The 23,317-nt window shown below is 40.5% G+C and overlaps 1 protein-coding gene across 9 annotated transcripts in view; it reads right to left on the bottom strand.

The window, feature by feature from the left end:
• MID2 (midline 2) overlaps nt 1-23,317 on the bottom strand; it is a 146,794-nt gene that overhangs the window by 6,109 nt on the left and 117,368 nt on the right. For 8 of the 9 annotated variants that reach the window (XM_047844287.1, XM_047844288.1, XM_047844297.1 and 5 more), the window contains 4 exons: nt 18,795-18,902; nt 17,010-17,158; nt 6,023-6,150; nt 4,456-4,689 (listed from right to left, as the gene is read on the bottom strand). In XM_047844287.1, coding sequence (XP_047700243.1) covers nt 4,456-4,689; nt 6,023-6,150; nt 17,010-17,158; nt 18,795-18,902 — 619 coding nt within the window. The remainder of the gene's footprint in view (nt 1-4,455; nt 4,690-6,022; nt 6,151-17,009; nt 17,159-18,794; nt 18,903-23,317) is intronic. The other variant, XM_047844292.1, reaches the window with a different exon arrangement.

Here is a 23,317-nt window from a genome sequence, read left to right as displayed (position 1 = left end):
TGGAAAATTATAATTTTGTAATCATCAGAGCAAAGACTGGACCAGGCAAGGAGTTTTGATTGGTGCTAAAACAGGAGTGGGGGTGAGATGGGTTTGATGAGGAAGCAAGACAGTTTCCTTGTTTCAAAGTTATCACCACACAGATTGCTCATTAGTTGCAAAAGGAAAAGCAGTAACTACAGGATGAAGAAATCAGGCAACACCTTTGACTCGCTGAACAAAATTAGCATCACCAATGAAGGGCGAGTGGACATGATGTGCCTCGAGATGTGATGTCCTAAGGAGGACACCCGTCCCATGTGGTATTCCAGCAATGAATTCATAGTCTGAATATAAATCATGAGGAAACTTCAGAGAAACCCAAAATAAGGGATAGTATAATAAAGAAATAAAAGGACATTTAAAAAATCTGTCAATGTCATTAAAGACAAAGAAAGACTGACAAACTAAGTGTTCCAGATTAAAGGAGGCTACAGAGGGGTGCCTGGCTGGCTCAAATGGTGGAGTGCGTGACTAAGTCTCAGGGTTGTGAGTTTGAGCCCCACGTTGGGTGTACAGTTTACTTAAAAATAAAATTTAGGGGAGCCTGGGCGGCTCAGTCAGTTAAATGTCTGACTTCGGCTCAGGTCATGGTCTCATGGTTCATGAGTTAGAATCCTGCATTGGGCTCCGTGCTGACAGCTCAGAGCCTGGAGCCTGCTTCGGATCCTGTGTCTCCCTCTCTCTCTGCCCCTCCCCAAATCATGCTCTGTCTCTCTCTCTCTCAAAAATAAACTTTAAAAAAATTTTAATAAAATTAAAAAAAATAAAGGAGGCTACAGATATGACATTAAATGCAATACCTGATCCTTGACTCTAAAGGACAATATTGGGTCCTTCACATTATAAAGGATACTATTGGGTCAACTGTCAAAATTGGAATATGAATAGTGGATCAAGAAAAGTACTGTATCAAATCTCTTAAAGTTGATAACTATACTGTGGTTAGGTAAGAGTTTCCTTATTCTTACAAAACCTACACAGAAGAATTTAGGAGTAAAAGGTCATGATGTATGCAATTTACTCTCAAATGGTTCAGAAATATATAGAGAGAGATAGGGAATGTTAGCAAATGATAAAGGAAATGAAATAACATGTTGAAAAGTGGATGTTGACAAGTGGATGAATCTGGGTAAAGAGTTTACAGGCATTCTTTGTGCTATTCTTACAACTTTTCTGTAATTTCAAAACCAGTTCTACATTTTAAAAAGGTAAATATAGGATTCTCTGGGTATCACCGAGACTTGGTGAGATGGGGTTTATGACTGAATTATGGTAATGGAAATATACACCTTGTTCCAAAGGGAAAGACCACAATATGGAAATCCATGAAGCCAAGTGTAAATGTGTAGTGGAGAACATTTTCATGTAAATGAAAAGGAGAGGAAATAGAAGTTTTATCTTTGTGGCAGTTTGTTACAGACTGCCTGGCCAGACAGAGTATAGCCAGTGCTTTCATAATGCAAATCACGAAACTGAAAAAGAGAAAAGATATACAGTAATGGGGAATACAGTCAGCTAAACATCTGTTTGAATTCAGCTAACAGCATCATCTGAAACATCATTGGCTTGTGACCATCCCAAATCTTAGATGAGGTGGGGAGATAATTAGAAATGAAGGGAGAAAGCTGAAAAAAAATAAGGGGACTATTTCTCCAGACAAAATACTAACCAACAAGGAAGACATTTCTGGTTAAAGAAAATGTGGAGTTGGACTATTTTAAGATTCCTCATATAAATGGTATCATGTAGTATTTGTCCTTCTGTGTCTGGCTTATTTCACTTAGCAAAATGCCCTCCGGGTTCACGCATGTTCTCACACATGGCAGAATCTCCTTCTTTTTAAAGGCTGAATTATATTTTATTGTATGGATATACCACATTTTCTTTATCCATTGATCTGTTGATGGACAACTTTTTTGTATGTTGACTACATGTAAATAAAGTGGTCTAAGAAAAGAGAAAATGTGGAAAAACCTCAAGGGAAAAGCATCTCTCAGAGTCCAAGTTCAATCAACAGCAGCAGAACAGGGGCAGGCCAGACCAACAGGTAGGACTGAGACCTTGAATCTTCCTGAATATGTATTCCCAGTAAAATTGTTTCATCTTATCTGCCCATTGCCAGACAAAATTTTGCTCAGGGCTCTGCACTTGTCCCTACCCTATCCCATTTTTCTGTTTATGATTGGAAGAAGACATAGAAGGCAGGCTGGGAAGGCAGAAACTGGATTTAAAAGAATTTTGGCAGGTTTGAATGTGGAGTCACAGCTAACCAGACAAAATGTAATAGGGATGTACTCAAGGTGTTGTATTTCAGTTTAGACAATCAACTGTATAGGAACAAGATTTTGAAATACCTAGGGATTTCAGCTGACTACATGCTCAGGAGTCAACACAGGCAATGTGACTACTGGAATAAAAAGGTTTGGGGCAGGGGTCATCAGCTAATGTATAAGACAAATAATCCAGCTAACCTCCATGGTGGTCAGACCACTTCTGGAGTACTGTTTTCACTTTTTTGACAGCATGTTGTATAAAACACTCTGACAAACATGGGTGTATTCCTAAAAAGGATACCGTGATGGTAAAGGGTCTGAAACCAGGTCACATGAGGAGCGATTCAAAGACCTGAGGATATTTAAGTCTGGAAAAGAGAAAATTTAGAAGGGACATATATGAGAGCTACGTAAAATGATCTGAAGAACTGTCATGTGAGAGATGGATTAGGTTTACTAGTGAGGCATAAAGGGGCAAGACTAGGACAAATTGGTAGCTGTGGATTTAATTCAAGAAAACATTAAGATTAAAGTCTGACAGGCTCAGGTTCAAATCTTGACTCCATCAGTTTGTAGCTCTGTGACCTTGGGCAACTCATTTATCTTGAACCTCAGCTTCTTCATCTATAAAACAGAATTAATATCAACTCTTTCATATGGTTAAGGAAGAACTCATGAAGACTAAGTGGGAGTGTTTGTAAATGACAAAGCATAATGCACGTACACATTATCATTGTCATTAGTTACTAGGAGGGAGAGTTGGGCCTTTTCTAGGGACGCACTGACAATTATTCATAGCTGCACAACAACTGAATGAGTTATTTTGTTAGAAGTGAGCTACTCATCACTGGAAATGTTCGAGTAGAGACAGGACAATCATCTACTGGGTGACTGGCAAAATTGAAGATTAGCTTAAATGACATCTAAGTTTCCTTCCAATTCTAAGGTGCTATGATCCTATTGTTATTAAGAATTGTCCATTAAGCTCTTCTTCATGGAGGACGATATATCTTTGAAAATAAGGAGGACAGCCTTTGGATCTTTGTCACTTCTTGGACTTATTTCTCAACTCCCAGGAGACCACCGCTCTCCCCATCTCAGGAAGGAGGAGCACAGTTGCTGGCTGTAAGCCATTCCAGAGCAGTAGAGACAAGTGCAGAAAAGCATGTCAGGGAGGCCTTAGAGTTTGTGACTCCACCACCTGGAAAAAATACCTAGGAATACAGCTACCCAGGCCAAGTGGCTTAGGTTGGAGCTGCACGAGGCAAGTGTTTTTAGAAATTTGACCCCCAATGTGTTCTCATCTCCCCACCCCAGCATGTGGCCCAGAATTGTCACACAACCAAAAAGGGAAGCCTATTGGGAGGGTTTCATTGGAAAAACTCCTCTCCCTGTGAAGTCAGACACAGAAGCACAAGCACAGAGGTCAAAGAAAATACTAATTTGCAGCTGTGTGGATGCAACCTTAGGGTGGGAATCTGTTCCAGCCTGGAATTCAGTTTTAATTCTGCTTTCCAGTTCTCCCCAGCACATGGAGGGGAACTTGCAGCTGGCCCCCTTCAGTTTGGCAATCGATGCGTCAGGTTTCTACTCTGCCATGTCTTGCTCCAATTCATCAGGAGGAGAAACCATAGAATGGGAGCCCAATGACTGCTTTTTGACCATCTTTCATCTTGTGGCCTGCTGACACATTTTTGTATTTGGTATAATTCTTGGAGGAAAGGGACAAGGGGTACAGTGACAGAGGCAGGAGGCTTGTCGCTATAGTCGCCGATACAAATAGGTGCGTTAAAGGAAGTAGTAGTCTTTGAACATAGCATATTTTACCATGATAATGAAGTGGAAGAAGAGTCAAGGAGAGAGATGTTCACACACAGAGGATCAGCAATGATGGTGGCTTAGCTACCCAGGAATGAATTCTGAGCTGTGTTCTGACTGGGGAGAGTGGAGTGACATGAAGTAACTGAGGAAAGGCTTAAGGATTACATAAACAAATGGGAGTGGCCCCAGTGACTGCCCAGCAAGGAAATACACAACTTGCTTGTCACCCATCAATAAGGTCTTTGTAATGCACTGGGGGAGTTTGCACTGTCTACGAAACACTGTGCTAAACAACCTAACATGTCTTACAAACACTTGCCTCGTGGCGCCCCGGCCAATCTTGAGCAGCTTACTGCTTCCTTACATTTCCTTATCTCTGGCCACAGGCCCCAACTACACCATGACTTACTGATGAAGTTAGCCTGGCCAGTGAATATGGTGTACTGAAGCTCATAGGAGCTGATGCTGAACTCATCATCCGAGATCCAGTGGACTGTAATGGTGTCATGGGAGGCAGTACAGAGTTCCTCTCGGATAGATGGTGGGTTTGGGGCTGTAAGGAAAGGTGGAAAAGAAGGTAAAGGAAAGCACACTCTCCATTCTGCAAGTTTAACAATTGTTACCCTCGCTGCCCAACTCTACACCTCATAGAGAGGAGGCTGTCTTAATAAGAAGCTTTAGATAGCATATCCTGAACAACCTGAAGCCAAGTGCTAAGACTTCAAATTTCCCCAAACCGCTTCTGCTTCAGTGACAGAGACATTTTAGGCAAAGATATAAGCCTAAGGTATTGAACTGATTGCCCGGATGTCTACTCTGCCTGTACCAACACATATGTAGATATTAGAGCAAAGTGGTCAAATGGTTTTCTTACTGCATGACCTTTGGCCTATTGCTTTTTATTTTCAAATAAGTTTTATTATAGACTGTTGGCAGTATAGCCAAGTGCAAATTAATATGAGTTGCTTCATCTGTAAAATAAGGGATGATAATTACCTCATAGATTGGTTGTACATATTTATAATATAAAATTAATATACAGTGTCTGGCATAAAGGAGATGTTCAGTAAATGACAGTTACTTTAATATATTAGCCAAAATAATGACAAATGCAAGCCTATTGTATGTGTATATTTTTCTCATGAAATGGTCATTCATTAATCCTGAAGGTATCCAGCATTTTTCATAGGCTGGATGCACCCCTCATTTCCTAGAATTGTGTGCAAGCCAGATATTTCTTACATTTTTCTTCCTAATCTGCTAGTTTCTAAATTTCCTTAAAACCATTTGAGGGGCGCCTGGGTGGCGCAGTCGGTTAAGCGTCTGACTTCAGCCAGGTCACGATCTCGCGGTCTGTGAGTTCGAGCCCCGCATCGGGCTCTGGGCTGATGGCTCAGAGCCTGGAGCCTGTTTCTGATTCTGTGTCTCCCTCTCTCTCTGCCCCTCCCCCATTCATGCTCTGTCTCTCTCTGTCCCAAAAAATAAATAAACGTTGAAAAAAAATTTAAAAAAATTTGAATGGTACCTATCGCTATGCAGGAGATTCTTTAATATTCCATAATTGCCACCTGAGTTCTAACTCCCTCAGTAACAAGCAACAATATATTACTGATAGGCTCGTAAGGAGAAATCCATCAGCAACGTCTTGCTTTTTCTTTACTTCTAAGTATAATGGTATACCCATGTGCCCCCAGAAATATTTCACACATCATCTCCTTTTCTGTTACGTGAACTAAAGTTTATTCTATCTAAAAAGATACATGAATTGTCTTAAAGTTTATAAAAGCATTTTAATTATAAATATTGCTCTTTTCCGATTATCTTAAAGTAAGAGAACACCAAAAGAAAAGCATTTAAACAGGAAGGAAACCACAGTATTTTCACACCTGTTAAATAATCTAGCCCCTCCAGCAGTTTCTTTTCTCTGGAAAAATCTAAAGCAAAGTTTTCAAAGGCATCGTTAAAATTGATGTCTGGAATCAGAACTTGAGAAGATGCTGTTGCCATAGCGACCCTGGAAAAGAGAAAAGTACATCAATATACATCAAAATAGGTGTGCAACCTTTATCCAATGTTTGATTTCTGGTTCAACAAGAAGAAAATAAAGGACTTGTAGGGCTTGATTCATTAAGTGAAAAATATCATATCTATGCTTTTCCAGTGGAAACCATTTACATTTTAATCATCAGGAACCAATTAAGGGTTATACCATATTTATTCACATATGTTCACCCCTCAAATGCACTCCCCCATCCTGTCTTAATTTTGAGAAGTAAATACAGGATTTTTCCTCCTCTGCATCATTTTCCATCAGGCAGGCAGCATCAAAACTAGACCTCTGAAGGCTTGGTAAGAGCAGTTTGAGAGATTTTTTTTGCCACCCCCTCTATTTTTTTTATTTTTTTATGCTAATCAATAAGCCAGCATGCTGGGGCTGAATTACAGCCTTCACTTAAATACTGTACATTATTTGATCTTTTATAACATTTATGTTTAATTTTATTATTATTTATTATTATTATATAATGCTATGCTAGCTTTAACTCCCCAGCTAGTTTGATGCATCTCAAGAGCAGGTATTTTGTACCTCTTATATCTTCCACAGTTCATAACAGAGTATTGGACACATAGCAAATCAATAATTGTTGAGTGAATAGTGGAATGATTAATAGCAACACAGCTTCTAACATTTATTGAGCATTTAGTAGGTAGAAGAGATCATGCATGTACTTTACATACATTGATTAATTTACTTCTTACTATAATCCTGTGTAGTAAATGTTATTTCCATTTTGTACATGAAAAGGACACATAGAAAGGTTAAGTAACTTGCCCAAGGTCACACAACCAGGAAAAGTCAGAAAAAAAGAAATATAACTTAATCCATGTTCATCGGATTCTAAACTTTATACCCTGAACCAATTTAGACCATTTTTTTTAAATTAAGGTAAATTTTTATGTGCTTCAGCAATTCTTAACCATGACTACACATCATAATTATCTTGGGGGAGTTTTGACCAAAACATACATGTTGAGGCTCTGTGACAGACCTTCTGAATTGGAGCCAATGAAGATTCTTGAGCATGCAAATGACACAATGGAAAGAAACATGAACTTGGCAACAATACGCAGGTAGAATGAAGGGAAGAGGCACTGGATGTAAAAAGACCAGAGGGGAAACTTTTATGATGAATTAGTTGTAAGGGGTTGAGGAGTTAAACAAATATATATATCCTCATGCACGTGTACCTTGCTATACTTCTGCCAACAATAGCTCTTGGTTGTTTGTGAAATAGATGTTTTAGGAATAAACTGCAGGCCAGCATAAACAAATGAAAGGCTAACCCAGTATAATCTTAAAGTCTCACTCTTTAGGCTATTCTTCCAGGATTTGATGAGTAAGAAGAAAACAACCTCTTTAGGGCAAGAGTTAAGGTAGAAAATTGGCTCATGAAATTTATTCCTGACCTCCCCAATCTTCTTTCTTCCATCCATCCATCCATCCATCCATCCATCCATCCATGCAATACTTACTGAGCACAACTAATGTTCCAGGCACTGTGCTAGGCACTGGAGATACACAGCTGTGGTCCTTGCCTTCACAAAGTTCACAGTTCATAGAGGAGAAAGACATTAAATAGACAATAGAAGTGCTGCTACAAAGGGAGTGTAACATACACAAGATCCACCTGACAAGGACTTGGGCACTAAGGGAACTCTCCCCAGAGGAAGTTTATGGTAAGCAATGACCTACACGATGAGTAGGAGTTAGGTAAGCAAAGACTACATGGATGTGTGTGTGTTCTCTCTTGCCCGAAGGCTGGAGAATTAGCAAAGTCACGCAGAGCCTTGTAGGTCATGTTACAAACTTTACACTTTACCCGGAGAGCAATGTGGGCCACTGAAGCCTTTTTAGGCAGAGTGATGCTCAAATTTATATTTCAAGTAGAGTACTCTGGCTGCAGTAATGGACTGGAAGGGGTCAAAATTGGAGGCAGAGCAGATTTTAAGGTGATCAGAAAGGAAAGTAGTGACAAGAGTGTAGACAAATAAGACAGAAAATCAATTCATACAACATGAAAATAAGTAGCCAACAAATATATTTAAAAGCCCAACTACCTGAGGAATCAAATAAATGTAAGATAAAATGAGATAGCATTTAAGATTATAACTAATGACAATATAGGAGCTTTTTATGCCTATATTAGGTAATGCCTCCATATTTTACCAGGACTGAAATTGACAACAAATTTTGAAGATCAATTTAGCATTAAATACCCAAATAGTTTAAAACGCAAATATTCTCTGACACCACAGTTTTACTTCATAAAGTTTTTACTAAGGAAATAATTGAGGTATATGCAAAGATGCAACTGTTTAAGGGCACGCAATACACTATATGTAACCTAATTGTCTAACCATGGGGACTGAACTAAGTAATGTGTTACTACACATCAAAAGATGAGATACTATGAGGTCACTGAAAATCAGGTTATATGATACTATCCAATGACAAGGGGACACCTGGCTGCCTCAGTTGAGCGTCTGACTTCGGCTCAGGTCACGATCTCACAGTTTGTGAGTTTGAGCCTGGCATCAGGCTTCACGCTGATGGTGCAGAGCCTGCTTGGGATTCTCTCTCTCCCTCTCTCTCTGCCCTTTCCCTCACTTGCATGCTCTCTCAAAATAAATGAATAAATGAATAAATAAATAAATAAATCCAATGACAGGGACAAGTTCATGATATATTGTTAAGTTTCAAATGTAGGGTATAATGAAGTATATACAACATGACCTTATGTTTGTGAAATACATATTAAATATAAATATTGGGATACTATACTCCCAAATATTAACAGTGGCTGGAAGGGTGAGTAAAAATGGCATTGGGGTATATGTAAGTGTGTGTCTGTTTGTGTTTCTATGTCTAATACTTTAAGCAAAACAACGTTACCTGTCTCTCAAGGCTCTGACCTCCATTAAGGACAATATAATAAGTGTCATTTGTAAGGGAGAAGGAATACTCTCCTAGCTAAAATTTGACTTTAACTGAAATCTTGGTCCTTAATATATTACAATTATTATTGGTGAGGAAGAATTTCAGACCCTATGAGAAACCATCGATGAAGATATTTAGGCTGGGCAGATAATTCTCAAGAGAGAAGAGAATGGCCTAAAACAAGAATCATAAAGAACACTAGCATTAAAGGAATAGGTCAAAGGAGATCTGCTCACAAAGGCAAAAGAAACCGCATAGGTAGGGAGGAAACCAGGAGTGTTTATGGAAGCTAAGGGCAGAGAAATTTAAGTAAAAATCGTCAGTAGGGACAAGTGCTACTGCGTGATTAAGTAAGATGAAACAGTATGGGAAGACAAAGGAATGTCTATTATATTTAGCAGCAAGGTATTCATTTGGTGACCTGGAAAAGAACACTTACAATAGTGTGGTAATGGCAGAAGATATTTTGGAGAATTGAAGGGTGAGCAAGGATGATTAAATACAGTGGTTTAAATTTATGTTCATCTCGGCTCTCATGAAATACCACTGAGATTACAGTCAAAGAATAAAATGTCATAAACCCACAAAAACAATGAGAATGGAAAAAGACATGCCAGCAAGTAAAAGACTGTCAACAAACGTTGGGAAGCTAGAAAGGGATGGATGAGTGGTACCCAACAACAGACCAGAGAAAGCTGGGTCAGGAAGCCAACAACAGCAAGCTGATGTTGTGCCACAGACAGTTGGAAGTTTGTATGAAGAGCAGCTAGACCCTGGATCCACTGAATCAGAGACTACTCCTTCCTTATCCTGGCAGGAAATGTGAAGTTTACTTTCTGCTGTACTAAAAGCAGTCTTAAAACCCCTAGCAACCTTTCCCTGCTTGGCTCCTAGAATGATAGCAGCCAGGCTTAGTTAGACCCCTCCCTCATCTCCCACCAGAAGCAGGAGATTGGTGGATTCCTTCCAGGGAAAACTGACCCACTGAAGACAAAACACCTACAGACCTAACACTTGGGTCCCCTCAGTCAAAATCTGGCATGCCACCTTATTATTCTACAGTGAAATTCACCAAGCAACAGACTGTTCCCATCCCCTCGGATCTTCTAGTCATCTTCTAGTGCTTAAATTCAAACAGGAAGGCAAAAGATTATCATACATTTAGGGAAAGTCAGAAAGTGAAACAAACTAATAGAGAAAAGGCACTTGGAGGAAACCAAAACAATGCAGAATTTAGAAGAAGCTTTTTAAATGTTCACTCATATCTCCAGGAAGATAAACAAGAAGCTTGCAACACAAAGCAAGGACAGAATGAAAAGAAAGAAAGAAAGAAAGAAAGAAAGAAAGAAAGAAAGAAAGAAAAGAAAAGAAAAGAAAAGAAAAGGAAACAAGATCAAGAAAGAGCACTTATAAATGAAAATAGGAAGGCTGAAATTAAAATTTTATTTTTTTATGTTTATTTTTGGGAGAAAGAGAGACAGAGAGAGAAACAAAGCATGAGCAGGGGAGGGGCAGAGACAGAGACACAGAATCCAAACCAAGCTCCAGGCTCTGAGCTGTCTACACAGAGCCCGACGTGGGGCTCAAACAGCAACCTCAAGATCATGACCTGAGCCAAAGTCAGATGCTTAACTGACTGAGCCACCCAGGCGCCCCTGAAGTTAAAATTTTAATAGAAGAATTGGATGAAAAATTAAGGAAACATCTTAGATAATAGAACAAGAAGACAATGTTGTAAAAAATAGTAAAGAAAAGGGGCACCTGGGTGGCACAGTCGGTTAAGTGTCTGACTTTGGCTCAGGTCAAGATCTCACAGTTTATGCATTCAAGCCCCACATCAGGCTCTGTGCTGATAGCTTGGAGCCTGGAGCCTGCTTCAAATTCTGTGTCTCCCACTCTCTCTGCCCCTCCCCAACTTATGCATGTGCGCTCTCTCTCGCTCTCTCTCTCGCTCTCTCTCTAGCTCTCTCTCTCAAATAAATAAATTAACATTTTTTTAAAAATAGAAAATATTTTAAAGCAGAAAATCTAGAGTGTCCAACACCTGACTAATTAGAGTCCCAGAAACAGAGAAGAGAGAAAATAAATGGGAGGAAATTATTAGTGAATAATATAAGAAAATCTCCCAGAATGAAAAGTCACTAGTCTTCAGATTGGAAAGAGTATTTCATGTCCAACAAAAGTGATGGATAAAAGACCAACACCAAGGCATATCCTGGAGAAATTTCAGAAAAACTGGGTTAAAGATAAGACCTTAAAAGCTTCATATTTTAAAATATAAATCATATTTAAAGGTCAGGAATCAAAATAGCAGTGAACTTCTCAACCCAACACTGGAAATTAGGATACAACAGAGCTATGGCTTCAAAATTATAAGGGAAACTTATTTCCAGCCTATAAAATGTGATAATAAATTTTAAATATTTTTGAAACAAAAAGGTCTCAAAAATTTACATCCCATGTACTCTTTCTTAGAAAACTATGGGAAAAAAAATTGTTCCAACAATATTAAAAGGGTAAAATGGTACATGAAGGGGAAATCCAGAAGAGCTTAACGGAATCCCTAGTTAAGAACACTGAGGGGTGCCTGTGTGGCTCTGCCGGTTAAGTGTCCAACTTTGGCTTAGGTCATGATCTCATGGTTCACTGGTTCAAGCCCCGTGTTGGGCTCTCTGCTGACAGCTCAGAGCCTACAGCCTGCTTTGGATTCTGTGTGTGTCTCTCTGTCTCTCTCTTTCTCTGTCTCTCTCTCTTGAAAATAAACGTTAAAAAATTTTTAATAAAAGAACACAGAGAGTTCGGGAGACTAAGTGAGCTGGAGTTTACAGGGCAGAGTACCAGAGAGGAGAATGCTGCACAGAGAGAATTCTGGAGACCTTCTGAAGGTTCCCCTTTAAGTATTCAACTAAATACTAATTGACACATGCACATGAGGAAACTGCCCAAGGCCAAGGAAACAGCACCAAAAAAAAAAAAAAAAAGATGAAAGGGAACAATCCTTGGTGCTTACAACAGGCCAGGAATGGTGTCTGTTCCCAATAGCCAGGCTGGAAAATCTCATGATGCATGGTGCACTCGTCAGAGTACTCAGAAACATCTTGCCTCACTAGTGTGGAAAAATTCCCCTTAGACTAAACACTGCTCTGATTCCAATGAACAAATCTTAAAAGCAAGACCCAAGGGATCAAGCTATTTTCAAGTGACTTAACTGTGTCCTAGAACAAAGCTTAAGAACATTTATAGAGGGGCGCCTGGGTGGCTTGGTCGGTAAAGCATCCAACTTCAGCTCAGGTCATGATCTCACAGTTCGTAGGTTTGAGCCCCGCATTGGGCTCTGTGCTGACATTTCAGAGCCTGGAGCCTGCTTCAGATTCTGTGTCTCCCTGTCTCTGCCCCTCCCCTGCTCACTCTCTGTCTCTGTCTCTCTCAAAAATAAACATTAAAAGATTTTTAAAAATTAAAAAAGAATATTTATAGAAGTATAATATATGGCACCTAATAAAATTCATAATGTCTGACATCCAGTCAAAAATTATCAGATAGGAAAAGAAGGAAGAAAATACAACCCATAATGAGGAGACAAAGCAATCAATTGAAACTGACCTAGAACTGACACAGATGTTAGAACTAGATATTGTAACAGTTATGATAACTGTATTCCATGTTTTGTCCATGTTTTGATTTTAATGATTTTGATTTAATGATTTTGAGTACAGCTGACACAAAACATTACATTAGTCTGAGGTATACAACATAGTGATTTGACAAGTCTATACGTTATGCTGTGCTCACCACAAGTGTTGCTACCATCTGTCACCATTCAACCCTATTACAATATCTTTGACTTATATGCCCTATACTGTGCCTTTTATTCTCATGACTTATTCATTCCATAACTGGAAGCCTGTATCTCCTATTCCCCCTCACTCATTTTGTCCGTCTCCCACCCACTTTCCCTTGGCAACCATCAGTTTGTTCTCCATATTTATAGGTTTCATTCTGCTTTTTGTTTATTCATTTGTTTTGTTTTTTTTTTAGATTCCATATATGAGTGAAATCACATGGTATTTGTCTTTCTCAGTCTGAATTATTTCACTTAGCATTAAACCCTCGAGGTCCATCCATGTTGTCACAAATGGCAAGATCTCATCCTTTCTATGGCTGTGTAATATTCCATCGTGTGTGTGTGTGTGTGTGTACCACATCTTCATCCGTTCATCTATCAATGGACAGTCATGTTGCTTTTATAGCTTGGCTATTGTAAATAATGCAATAAACATAGGGGTACATATATCTTTTTGAATTAGTGTTGTTCCATATGTTCAAAAGCTAGAGGAAAGGCTAAATATGTTAAGTAGAGTTATGGATGATAAACAAAGACCCAAACCGAACTTCTGCAGATGAAAACAATAATATCTGAGATGAAAAATACACTAGAGAGATAAATGGCAGATTAGGCATTATAGAAGAAAAGGTTAGTGAATTCCAAGACATATCATTAGAAATAAATGAAATACACAGAGGAAAAAAATGGCTAAAATATGAACAACACATCAGTGAGCTGATAACTACTTCAAGCAGCCTAATATACATGTAATTGGAATCTGCATAAGAGAAGAAGGCAGCATAAAAAAAATACTTGAAGAAATGATGGCTGAAAAATTTCCAGATTTGTAGAAGTCAATTGTTAATGTCTAAATTTGAAGAAAATAGCAATATAACGATGCTATTTAGAAATGTAAAGGTAATGCCAACAGAAATACCTAATGGAAGGGCGCCTAGGTGGCTCAGTTGGTTAAGCATCTGACTCTTCATTTTGGCTCACGTCTTGATCTCATGGTTCATGAGATAGAGCCCCACATCGAGCTCTGAGCTAGCAGCACCAAGGCTGCTTGGGATTCTCTTTCTCCCTCACTCTCTGCTCCTCCCCTGCTTGCTCTCTCTCTCTTTCTCTCAAAATAAATAAACTTAAAAAAAAAGAAATACCTAATAGAGGGGTGCCTGGGTGGCACAGTCGGTTAAGCGTCCGACTTCAGCCAGGTCACGATCTCACGGTCCGTGAGTTCGAGCCCCGCGTCAGGCTCTGGGCTGATGGCTCGGAGCCTGGAGCCTGTTTCTGATTCTGTGTCTCCCTCTCTCTCTCTTCCCCTCCCCCGTTCATGCTCTGTCTCTCTCTGTCCGAAAAATAAATAAACGTTGAAAAAAAAATTAAAAAAAAAAAAAAGAAATACCTAATAGAGTTGAAATTGCTTGGCTTTGTTGGAAAAGTGTAGACTTCCTGGGTTTGAATCCTGCCTCTATCCCTTACTAGCTGGGTGATTTTAGGCAAGTCATATAACCTCTCTGAGCCTCATTCTCTCACTTCTAAAATGGGCATAATAATAGTGTTTATCTCATGAGGTTTTTATAAGGATTAGATGAGTTAATACTTATAAGGCCTTAGAATAATGCCCAACACAAAGTAAATGTTCAATATTATTATTGGAGAGCAGAAATTGGGAGTGAGGAGAAGATTGTTATTTTTTTGCAATATGAATGTTAGTAATATTTGACTTTTTAACTATGTGCAAGTATTACTTGAATATAAATAACTTTTAAATGTTTAAGAAGAGGGATGCCTGGATGGCTCAGTTGGTTAAGCGTCCAACTTTGGCTCAGGTCATGATCTCGCAGCTCGTGGGTTTGAGCCCTGCGTTGGGCTCTGTTGCTGACAGCTCAGAGCCTGGAGCCTGCTTTGGATTCTGTGTCTCCCTGTCTATCTTCCCCTTCCCTGATCACACACACTCTCTCTCTCCTAAAAATAAACATTAAAAAGTAAATAAGTACATAAATAAATGTTTAAGAAGCATAAATCAGAGGTGAGGAAATGGAAAGACCTTCAAGAATTTTGCCATAAAGGGGGCACCTGGGTGGCTCAGTCGGTTGAGTGTCCAACCTTGGCTCAGGTCATGATATCACAGTTTGTGAGTTTGAGCCCCACATCAGGCTCATTGATATCAATGCAGAGCCCACTTCATATCCTCTGTCCTTCCCTCTCTCTGCCCCTCCCTGTCTTGTGTACCTGATGTCTCTGTCTCTCTCTCTCTCTCTCTCTCTCTCTCTCTCTCTCTCTCTCTCAAAAATAAACATTAAAAAAGGAGTTTGTCATGAGGGAAAGAAAGAGATAAGGCAATGGCTAGAGTAGGTAGGAGGTAGAGGAATGTTTTAGATAGGAGAGACATGAGTGGATTTTTAAAAGTCCATGTGAAGTCAACTAGAGAAAGGTAGAAATTGAAACTATGGTAAAAAGGAAGCATGTGGCACAAAGCACATGTCTTCTATTATAATCAAAAGGGAGGGGGAACTCATGGATGTGGATGTAGGTATGCCCCCCAGCTTGGCTTGAGAAGCTGAGGAATTTGTCATTTCTTACCTACCACTCTCTCTATAAAAATAGGATGTAAAGTCATCTGCTGAGCATGAGCAGGAAGGTGGCAGGGTCAGAACTTTGAGTTGAACCCAGAAAATTTGAAATGGCCATTATGGAGACAAAGCAGAAAGAAAGCTGACCAAAGCAACACAGAAGGATTTCAGGTCAGTACCGAGGGCCCAGGGGAGATTAGAAGCCATAAATTTGCGATGTAGCAGTACCAACCTCTTTGATTATTGAGTTTTCTCCCCCAGGGTTCTGCAACTCAAACATAGGCATGGAAAAGGTGAGAAGAGCTGGGCTGCTTCATGGTTGGGGGTCTTACCAGGTTGGTGGGATAAAAAGACAGTGGGGCAAGGGAACTGGGTACACAGAAAAGAGAGTGAATAGCTGAAATGAGAAATCATAGACCCTAAATAGGCCAAAGAAAGAAGTGAAGACAATAGGTAGCTGGTAGATAGGAGTCAGGCCTTAGAGGTTCCAATGAAGTTGAAGAACGGATGTACTGGAAGAAAAACAAACAACCGTAAGTACAGAGGTTGTAGTTAGAAGGTGGGATGTTTTAGTTTATTCTGAGTCATGGTGAGGTTCAGCATGTGAGCCATGGAAGTAGGTGGATGAAGGGGAGCAGAGGTGAGGGTCACTGGAGGATGGGATGGCAAGGAGCCAGGAGATTAGATGGCTAGAGTATTAGATGTGGTCAGCTGCCAATGTCAGCTGGCATTAGATGTGGATGCCGCCAATGGCACCCAGAACGATGGCAGAAGCAACAGAAAGGAATACTGTGAACCCAGAGCCAAAGTCTCCAGGCAGTGAGAGAGAGAGATAGAAGGAAGTCAGATTTGCCTAATGAGCCCCTGCAGCCCTTCGAAGCCTTGGTGATTGTACTGAGCAATGTTTCACTTTCATCTTCAGATTCTTTGCAAATGGTGTATAGATGGCCTGCTAAGGATTCATGAGTTTTCTGAAATTGTATGCGAGTTTCTGTGTGTATATATCTACTATGCATTTTTTTCCTCAGGTAGAGGGCTCATGACATTCATCACTCTGTCGAAGGAGCCATTGATTAAAATAAAAGCCTAAGAATTACTGCTCTAAAGGATCTGTGTGATGGATAACTAAATGAAAGCAATGAGAACCACACAAAGATTTAGGAAGAGCACACACCTATCTCTGTGGCCAAATATTTCTCTGGCCCTACGCTAACATCAACATAGAAAGCTCTAGCACGGAGTGGGCCACGAAGAGCTAGGGCACAGCTAGGGGCCATGACTGGCTGGACACTAGAGGAACAGATGAGCTACACAGAGAAAAGGGTGCCAGAAATCCACAGGGCAATGAACCACTGAGGCTTCGTACCTATCTGGTGGTGGCTGCTACATACATACATGCCTGAACGGAATTAAGGGACTTCAAGCTGCCCCCTGTTCATAAGAGCAGGCACGTAAAAAGAGAAGGAACTCACCTCTCAGCGATATTTTTTGCAGACTGGAGAAACCGTGCCTGGTCATTTTCTTTCAGGATATGTTCAGCTTGGTTGATGAGGACTGTTGACCGTTCAAGACACTGGCGGCAATTAGCAACCTGCTGTGCCAACTTTCTCAGCTTCATTACCTTCAAGGAATGAGCCAAAGAAAAATGAGATTAAATATCCAGGGCTTAATTAAAAGCTATAAAACAACACGAAGGAGATTTGCTGCAGTGATTCTAAAAATAAGGCCTATTGATGTCCCAAGGTCCCTGTACTTACCACTCACCTGCTCACCCTACCCTCTACGTCTGTCTTGCCAGCCCCTCCTCCCACCTCCAGCCCACTTACCCACATTGCATATACACCCAGTCATATACTGTAGATCATCGGCCTCCACCTTTTTATTGGTAACATTAATTTTTCTGATTATAAAAGCAATGCATGCTCACCATAGAATATTTTGAAAATAATAAAAGTATAAAAAGAAACCCCAGCACCCAGAGATCACCACTGTTTACATTTTATTGTCAATAGCTTTTCACATACGAGTTTAATAAAAAGTAACTCTTTGTTCTTTATGAGTATCTACATTTCTGTGTATATATTTCTCTATGTATCTGTATGCATACCTGTGTGTTCACAGGCCTGGGGTCACAGAAATTTCAACTCCTGTGTTAGCTGGACCCAACCATCAAGCATGGCACAAAGTACTGATTATCACTCCAGACTCTCATAACTCCTCACATTGTATACACAACATGAACTTATTATAATCACTACACTGACCGGCAGACCAATAATCCTAAAACCATAGAGATGCATGGAGGCTCACACCTGACCTTGACCGTGCTTCTTCAATTCCCAAGCTAAAAACCAGAACGTCTTCTCTTTCCCCTTCATCTTTGTAGCTAATCAGTTAATGATACTCATCATTTCCTTTCTACTAGTGCCTGTTATGTTCTTCCTTTCCATTTGTGCTGGTGCTTCCCTGGTTTAGGTCTTCATCAACTCATACCAAAAACCATTCCATGGGGTGCCTGGGTGGCTAGTTGGTTAAGCATCTGACTGCAGCTCAGGTCATGATCTCATGGTCTATGAGTTCAAGCCCCATGTCAGGCTCTGCACTGACAGCTCAGAGCCAGGAGCCTGCTTCGGATTCTGTGTCTCCCTCTCTCTCTGCCCCTCCCCCACTCACACTGTGTCTCAAAAATAAATAAACATTAAGAAGTTAAAAAAGAAACACTCCATAAGCCTCTTAACTTGCTTCTCTGACTTCAGTATCATCCTGTTCTGATCTATTCTGCATACCTCTGCCATATTGATCAGTCTTCTCCCTTCCTAAGAAACTAAAATGGTTTCCCAACACCTTTTAGATTAAGCCCAAAGTCCTTATATTAGCATGCCTGGTCCTTCCATAATTCTGACCCTCATTTCCACCATTACTTTTTTTCTTTTTTCTTTTCAGGTTGACTTATAACACATTCAGTAAAGCACCCACCTCTGAAGTGTAAAACTCAATGATTTTTTTTTGTATATACAAACACCCATGTAACCACCAACCTGGCCAAGATATAGAACATTTCCAACACCCCAGAACTGCCATCATTTTTACTGGATTCATCGCACGAGGTCAAACATTGCTTCTTCTTTGCATCCCTCCCTACCACCTCCTTTCTTCTTATTTTGGCAATCCATGTTCACCCTGGAATCATCAGGAGGAAACTCTGACATTTGTAAAGTCAACTCTGCCTTGGCCTCACTGAAGCGGCTGTGCATTACCTTGGTCTCTTTGATTTTGACAGCAATCATTTGCTTCCTCTGCTGGATGATCTCTACCAACTCGTCACATTCTTCCATAAGTTTTGCCTCATGCATAGCAGTATTCACCTGCCAAAAAAGTCCAGAATATTACACAGTGATTGCTGCCTTTGTCCCCTGCTGCCTCTCAAAGGTTCGGATTGACAGCTAAGCATGCACAACTTCTTCCATACCTCCCTCATAAGATCCAGTCCTAGAAGAAGGGTAGAGATGATGATATTAATGATGCAAGGGCATTGAAGCACCACAGATAGGAAACTCTCCAGCCTCTGGTAGATCATGATGGTTAATGGAAGGCTGGGCAGAAGGACAGATGAGATGGGGGCATGTTATTCCCACTGTGCAACTCCCTTTACCCCAGCACCCTGTTCTCCTGCTGTTCTTTTGAAAAGACGGTAAGGAGATTTAAGTATGTCAGGAAAAGAGGATCCCTCTCCACAGGCACAATAATATTGAGATAACATCGCAACAATTGATTTCTACCATCCTAAAACAATGGTTTCGATTTTCCTTGTTCCCTTCTAATTCTAAAATGTATGAACGAGGGGTGCCTGGGTGGCTCAGTTGGCTAAGTGTCCAGCTTTGGTTCAGGTCACGATCTCACAGTTCGTGGGTTCGAGCCCTGCATCAAGCTCTGTGCTGACAACTCAGAGCCAGGAGCATGCTTCAGGTTCTGTGTCTCCCTCTCTCTCTGCCCCTCCTCTGCTCTTGCTCTGTCTCTCCTTCAAAAATAAATAAACATTAAAAAGAAAAAAATTTTAAACATATGACTGTGCAGCTGTAACTTCACATCAGAGAAATGCATGTGTAGCTATATTTTCACATCATTGCCATCATGTGTTAGTAGATACCTCTCACCTTAGGCTGTCCAGTATCTGAATACCTCTTCTATTTTGGAATACTGGCTACATCAAAATATCTCCACTGCAAAGTCAGAGTGGGGTTGTAAAAAAGAAAAGCCACCGTTTTTCATTGTCTTTCTGTATCCTGATTTCTCCTTTCTCCCATCTCTACTACTATTGACATTAGATGATAGGAAGTGCACAGCAGGGCTGAACTGAGAGCGAGCATCTCTGGGTTGCCCAAGTGGAAAAGCAAAGGAAGGGGAACGGACTTATGTCATTTAAGCACCTAATGTTCCAATGCTTTATAGATGCATTATTTCGTGTAATTATCATAAGCACTTTATAATATAGGAGCCACCTTTATTCCCATTCCACAGATGGAGAAACTGAAGCTTGGGCAACGTGAGTAACTTGCTAGTCATTGGTAACACCAGAATTCAGACCGAGTTCTGTCAAGTGAAACCCCTGGCCTGGCTGGCTGGGTGGACAAGGCTCAGTTCCATGTGAGCAGCACACAGAGCAGTCACACAGGGAAACACAATCATTCCAAGAGTCTACTCAAGGATCCTTTACCTACTCCAAACCTGGCAAAATGCCTGTCGCTGGACCCTGCTGCCTCCTCTCTTGCCCTTGAAGGTCCCCACTGGCCAATTTTTGGTTGCTTACTTAACTGAAATAAAATACGCTGGTGGTATTTCAACCTTATTTCATTTTATTTCCACTTTCCAGAGGGAATGCCATAATGAGAGCTTCCATGTATTGGGAATAAACAGTCCCACTCCAGCCATTGTAATTTTTTTTTTCTCAGACTCCTCACCCCTTCCCTAAATTGGATCTACATTTCCAAGGCAGATATGTCACCCTTGCAAGAAACTCCCACTCATGTGAGAACAGGAGATTCATCTAGTGCGCCCTGGATCCGTGCTTAGAGTATCTGTCAACTTTAGTTCCTATTTATAATTTCCTTTTGAACCTGCTGATGATGTAGGACACAATGGTGTAGTGCCTTGTTTCTTTATAATTTAGCCCTTGGGCCAACATAACACTCAATATATGCTAGGCAATACCTCAATCAGTTTACATACACTTGCTCTCTCAATCATCAAAACAATCCTCTGAGGCAGGTACCAGCAGCCACATTTCATAGATGGGAAAACTGAGAACAGAGATACTCAGTGACTCACTCCAGGCCACACACCTAGTAAGTGGCAGAGATGGGATTTGGACCCAGGCAGTCTGACACTATAGTCCATACCTTTCAAACCATCACACTAGACTGCCTCCCCAGGCTAATGTAACAAAATTCCTGTCCATTTTCTGACGACCATCACCTCTTTTGCTCCATCCATCTTTAAAAAAAATTATTTTAATGTTTATTTGTTTTTGAGAGAGAGAGAGAGAGAGAGAGAGAGAGAGAGAGAGAGAGAAAGAGAGAGAGAGAGAGCACGCGCGCAGGGGAAGGGCAGAGAGAGAGGGAGACACAGAATCTGAAGCAGGCTCCAGGCCCTGAGCTGTCCGCACAGAGCCTGATGAGGGACTCGAACCCACAAGCTACAAGATCATGACCTGTGCCGAAGTCGGACTCTTAACCAACTGAGCCACGCAGGTGCCCCCATCTTTATTCTGTTATCCCATTCTCTTTAGTCACTCCAGATCATTTGTTGTTCCCCTAGGTGCCACACACCCTGTGCCTTTCCTCGAGACTTCATTCACTTGGAAATTCATTTCCCTATTGGTTTATTGAACAAACATCCACTGATATTTCCAGGCTTTGCTCCAAAATCATCACTTCTGTAACTTTTTCTCATCTGCTTGGACCAAATGCATCCCCTATTTATACTACCATAGCACTGTATATATAATTCAATTATACCATTTACTACCTTATACTGTAGGAATTTGTTAGTCTGTCGTTCCCACTCAAACATAAGTTCTGGAGGCCAGGGATAGTGTCTTATCTGACTTCATCTCTAACATAGTGACTGGCATACAGTAGATGTCCAGTAAATATTTGTTGTATTGAATCGAATGGGGGTAGGGAGTAGCTCACTGCTTGCTAGACATGTCTACTTGGTTACTTAAGTTACCCTAAATTCAGTATATCTAAAAACAAACTCATCATCTCCCCTCTACATCTGGCTTCCACCTCTGATTTATTTTCTTTCTTTCTTTCTTTCTTTCTTTCTTTCTTTCTTTCTTTCTTTCTTTTTCTTTCATTTTTGCTAATGCTATTATCATTACTGGAGTTACTCAGGTTGGCTTACTTCTGACTTCTACTTCTCTCTCAGCCCCCACATAAATTCACAGCAGTACCAAAGTCCTACTCTTTCTTTTGTTTTCAAACTCACTGAATTTATTCTGACAATACAATGAGGCTCTGAGCCAAGGAATCAATAAGCTGAAGCCCTTATCACCCTTTTGGACTGTTACTGTAAAAGCTTTATTAATTCATTCCCCACCTTCAGGATCTTTCCTTTGCCACCCACCCTCATAACCCATCCTATACATACCCTGAAATCAGGAAAAATCATCACCATCTTCATCATCAAACATGTATGAAGCATCTTTTGTGTGTAATACATTACATTCAGGCCTTGCGTTCAATAAACTTGCAATATTTAATGTTTTTTTTTTTCTGAGAGAGAGAGAGTGCAAGTGGGGAAGGGCCAGAGAGAGAGGGAGACAGAGGATATGAAGTGGGCTGTGCACTGACAGGATGACAGCAGCAAGCCCGATGCAGGGCTTGAACTCACAAACTGTGAGATTAAGGCCATGAGCCGAAATTGGACATTCAACCGATTGAGCCACCCAGGTGGCCCAATAAATTTGCAATCTGAACAGGAAAAAGCCACATGCATATAAAACAAACAAATTAAGGTAGCATACCAATGAGTGATGTAGAATATAATCTACAGAAATTGAAGGGAAAGATTGCTCTCAGGGGGAAGTGTAGAAAAGATGCCTGAATGCAGTGGGACTTGAGACTTAAAGATGGATAGGACTCAGATTTTAAAGGTAAAAAGGAGAGAAATCTTGAGCCAAGATAACAAAATTGAACCTTATTCATTAGACAACATGGTATCTTTGAAAAATATTTTTGGGGGGAGGAGGGTAGGATGGTGAGAGAATGACTTTTTAAAATACGTATATTTTGGGGGGAGTGCCTGGTCGGCTCAGTGGGTTAAGTGTCTGACTCTTGATTTCAGCTCAGGTCATGATCTCCTGGTTCATGGGATTGATCGCTGCATCAGGCACTGTGTTGACAGTGCAGAGCCTGCTTGGGATTCTCTCTCCCTCTCTCTTTGCCCCTCTCCTGCATGCATGTACACAAACTCTCTCCCTCTCTCCCTCTCAAAATAAACTTAAAAAAATAAAAATAAAAAAATACACATTTTTAAATTGAAGTATAGTGGGCACACAATGTTACATTAGTTTCAGGTGTACAACACAGTGATTCAACAACTCTATATGTCATGCTGTGCTCACCATAAGTGTCGCTACTGTCCATCACCATTCAACACTATTACGATATCATTGACTATATTCCCTATGCTGTACCTTTCATCCTCTGTGACTTATCCATTCCATAACTGGAAGCCTGTACCCCCCCCCAGCACTCCCTTTCACCCATTTTGTCTA

Source organism: Prionailurus viverrinus, chromosome X (genome assembly GCF_022837055.1).
Source record: "Prionailurus viverrinus isolate Anna chromosome X, UM_Priviv_1.0, whole genome shotgun sequence".
NCBI lineage: Eukaryota > Metazoa > Chordata > Mammalia > Carnivora > Felidae > Prionailurus > Prionailurus viverrinus.
The sequence above is the reverse complement of the archived record's forward strand: the minus strand, read 5'-3'. Positions and strand labels throughout refer to the sequence as shown.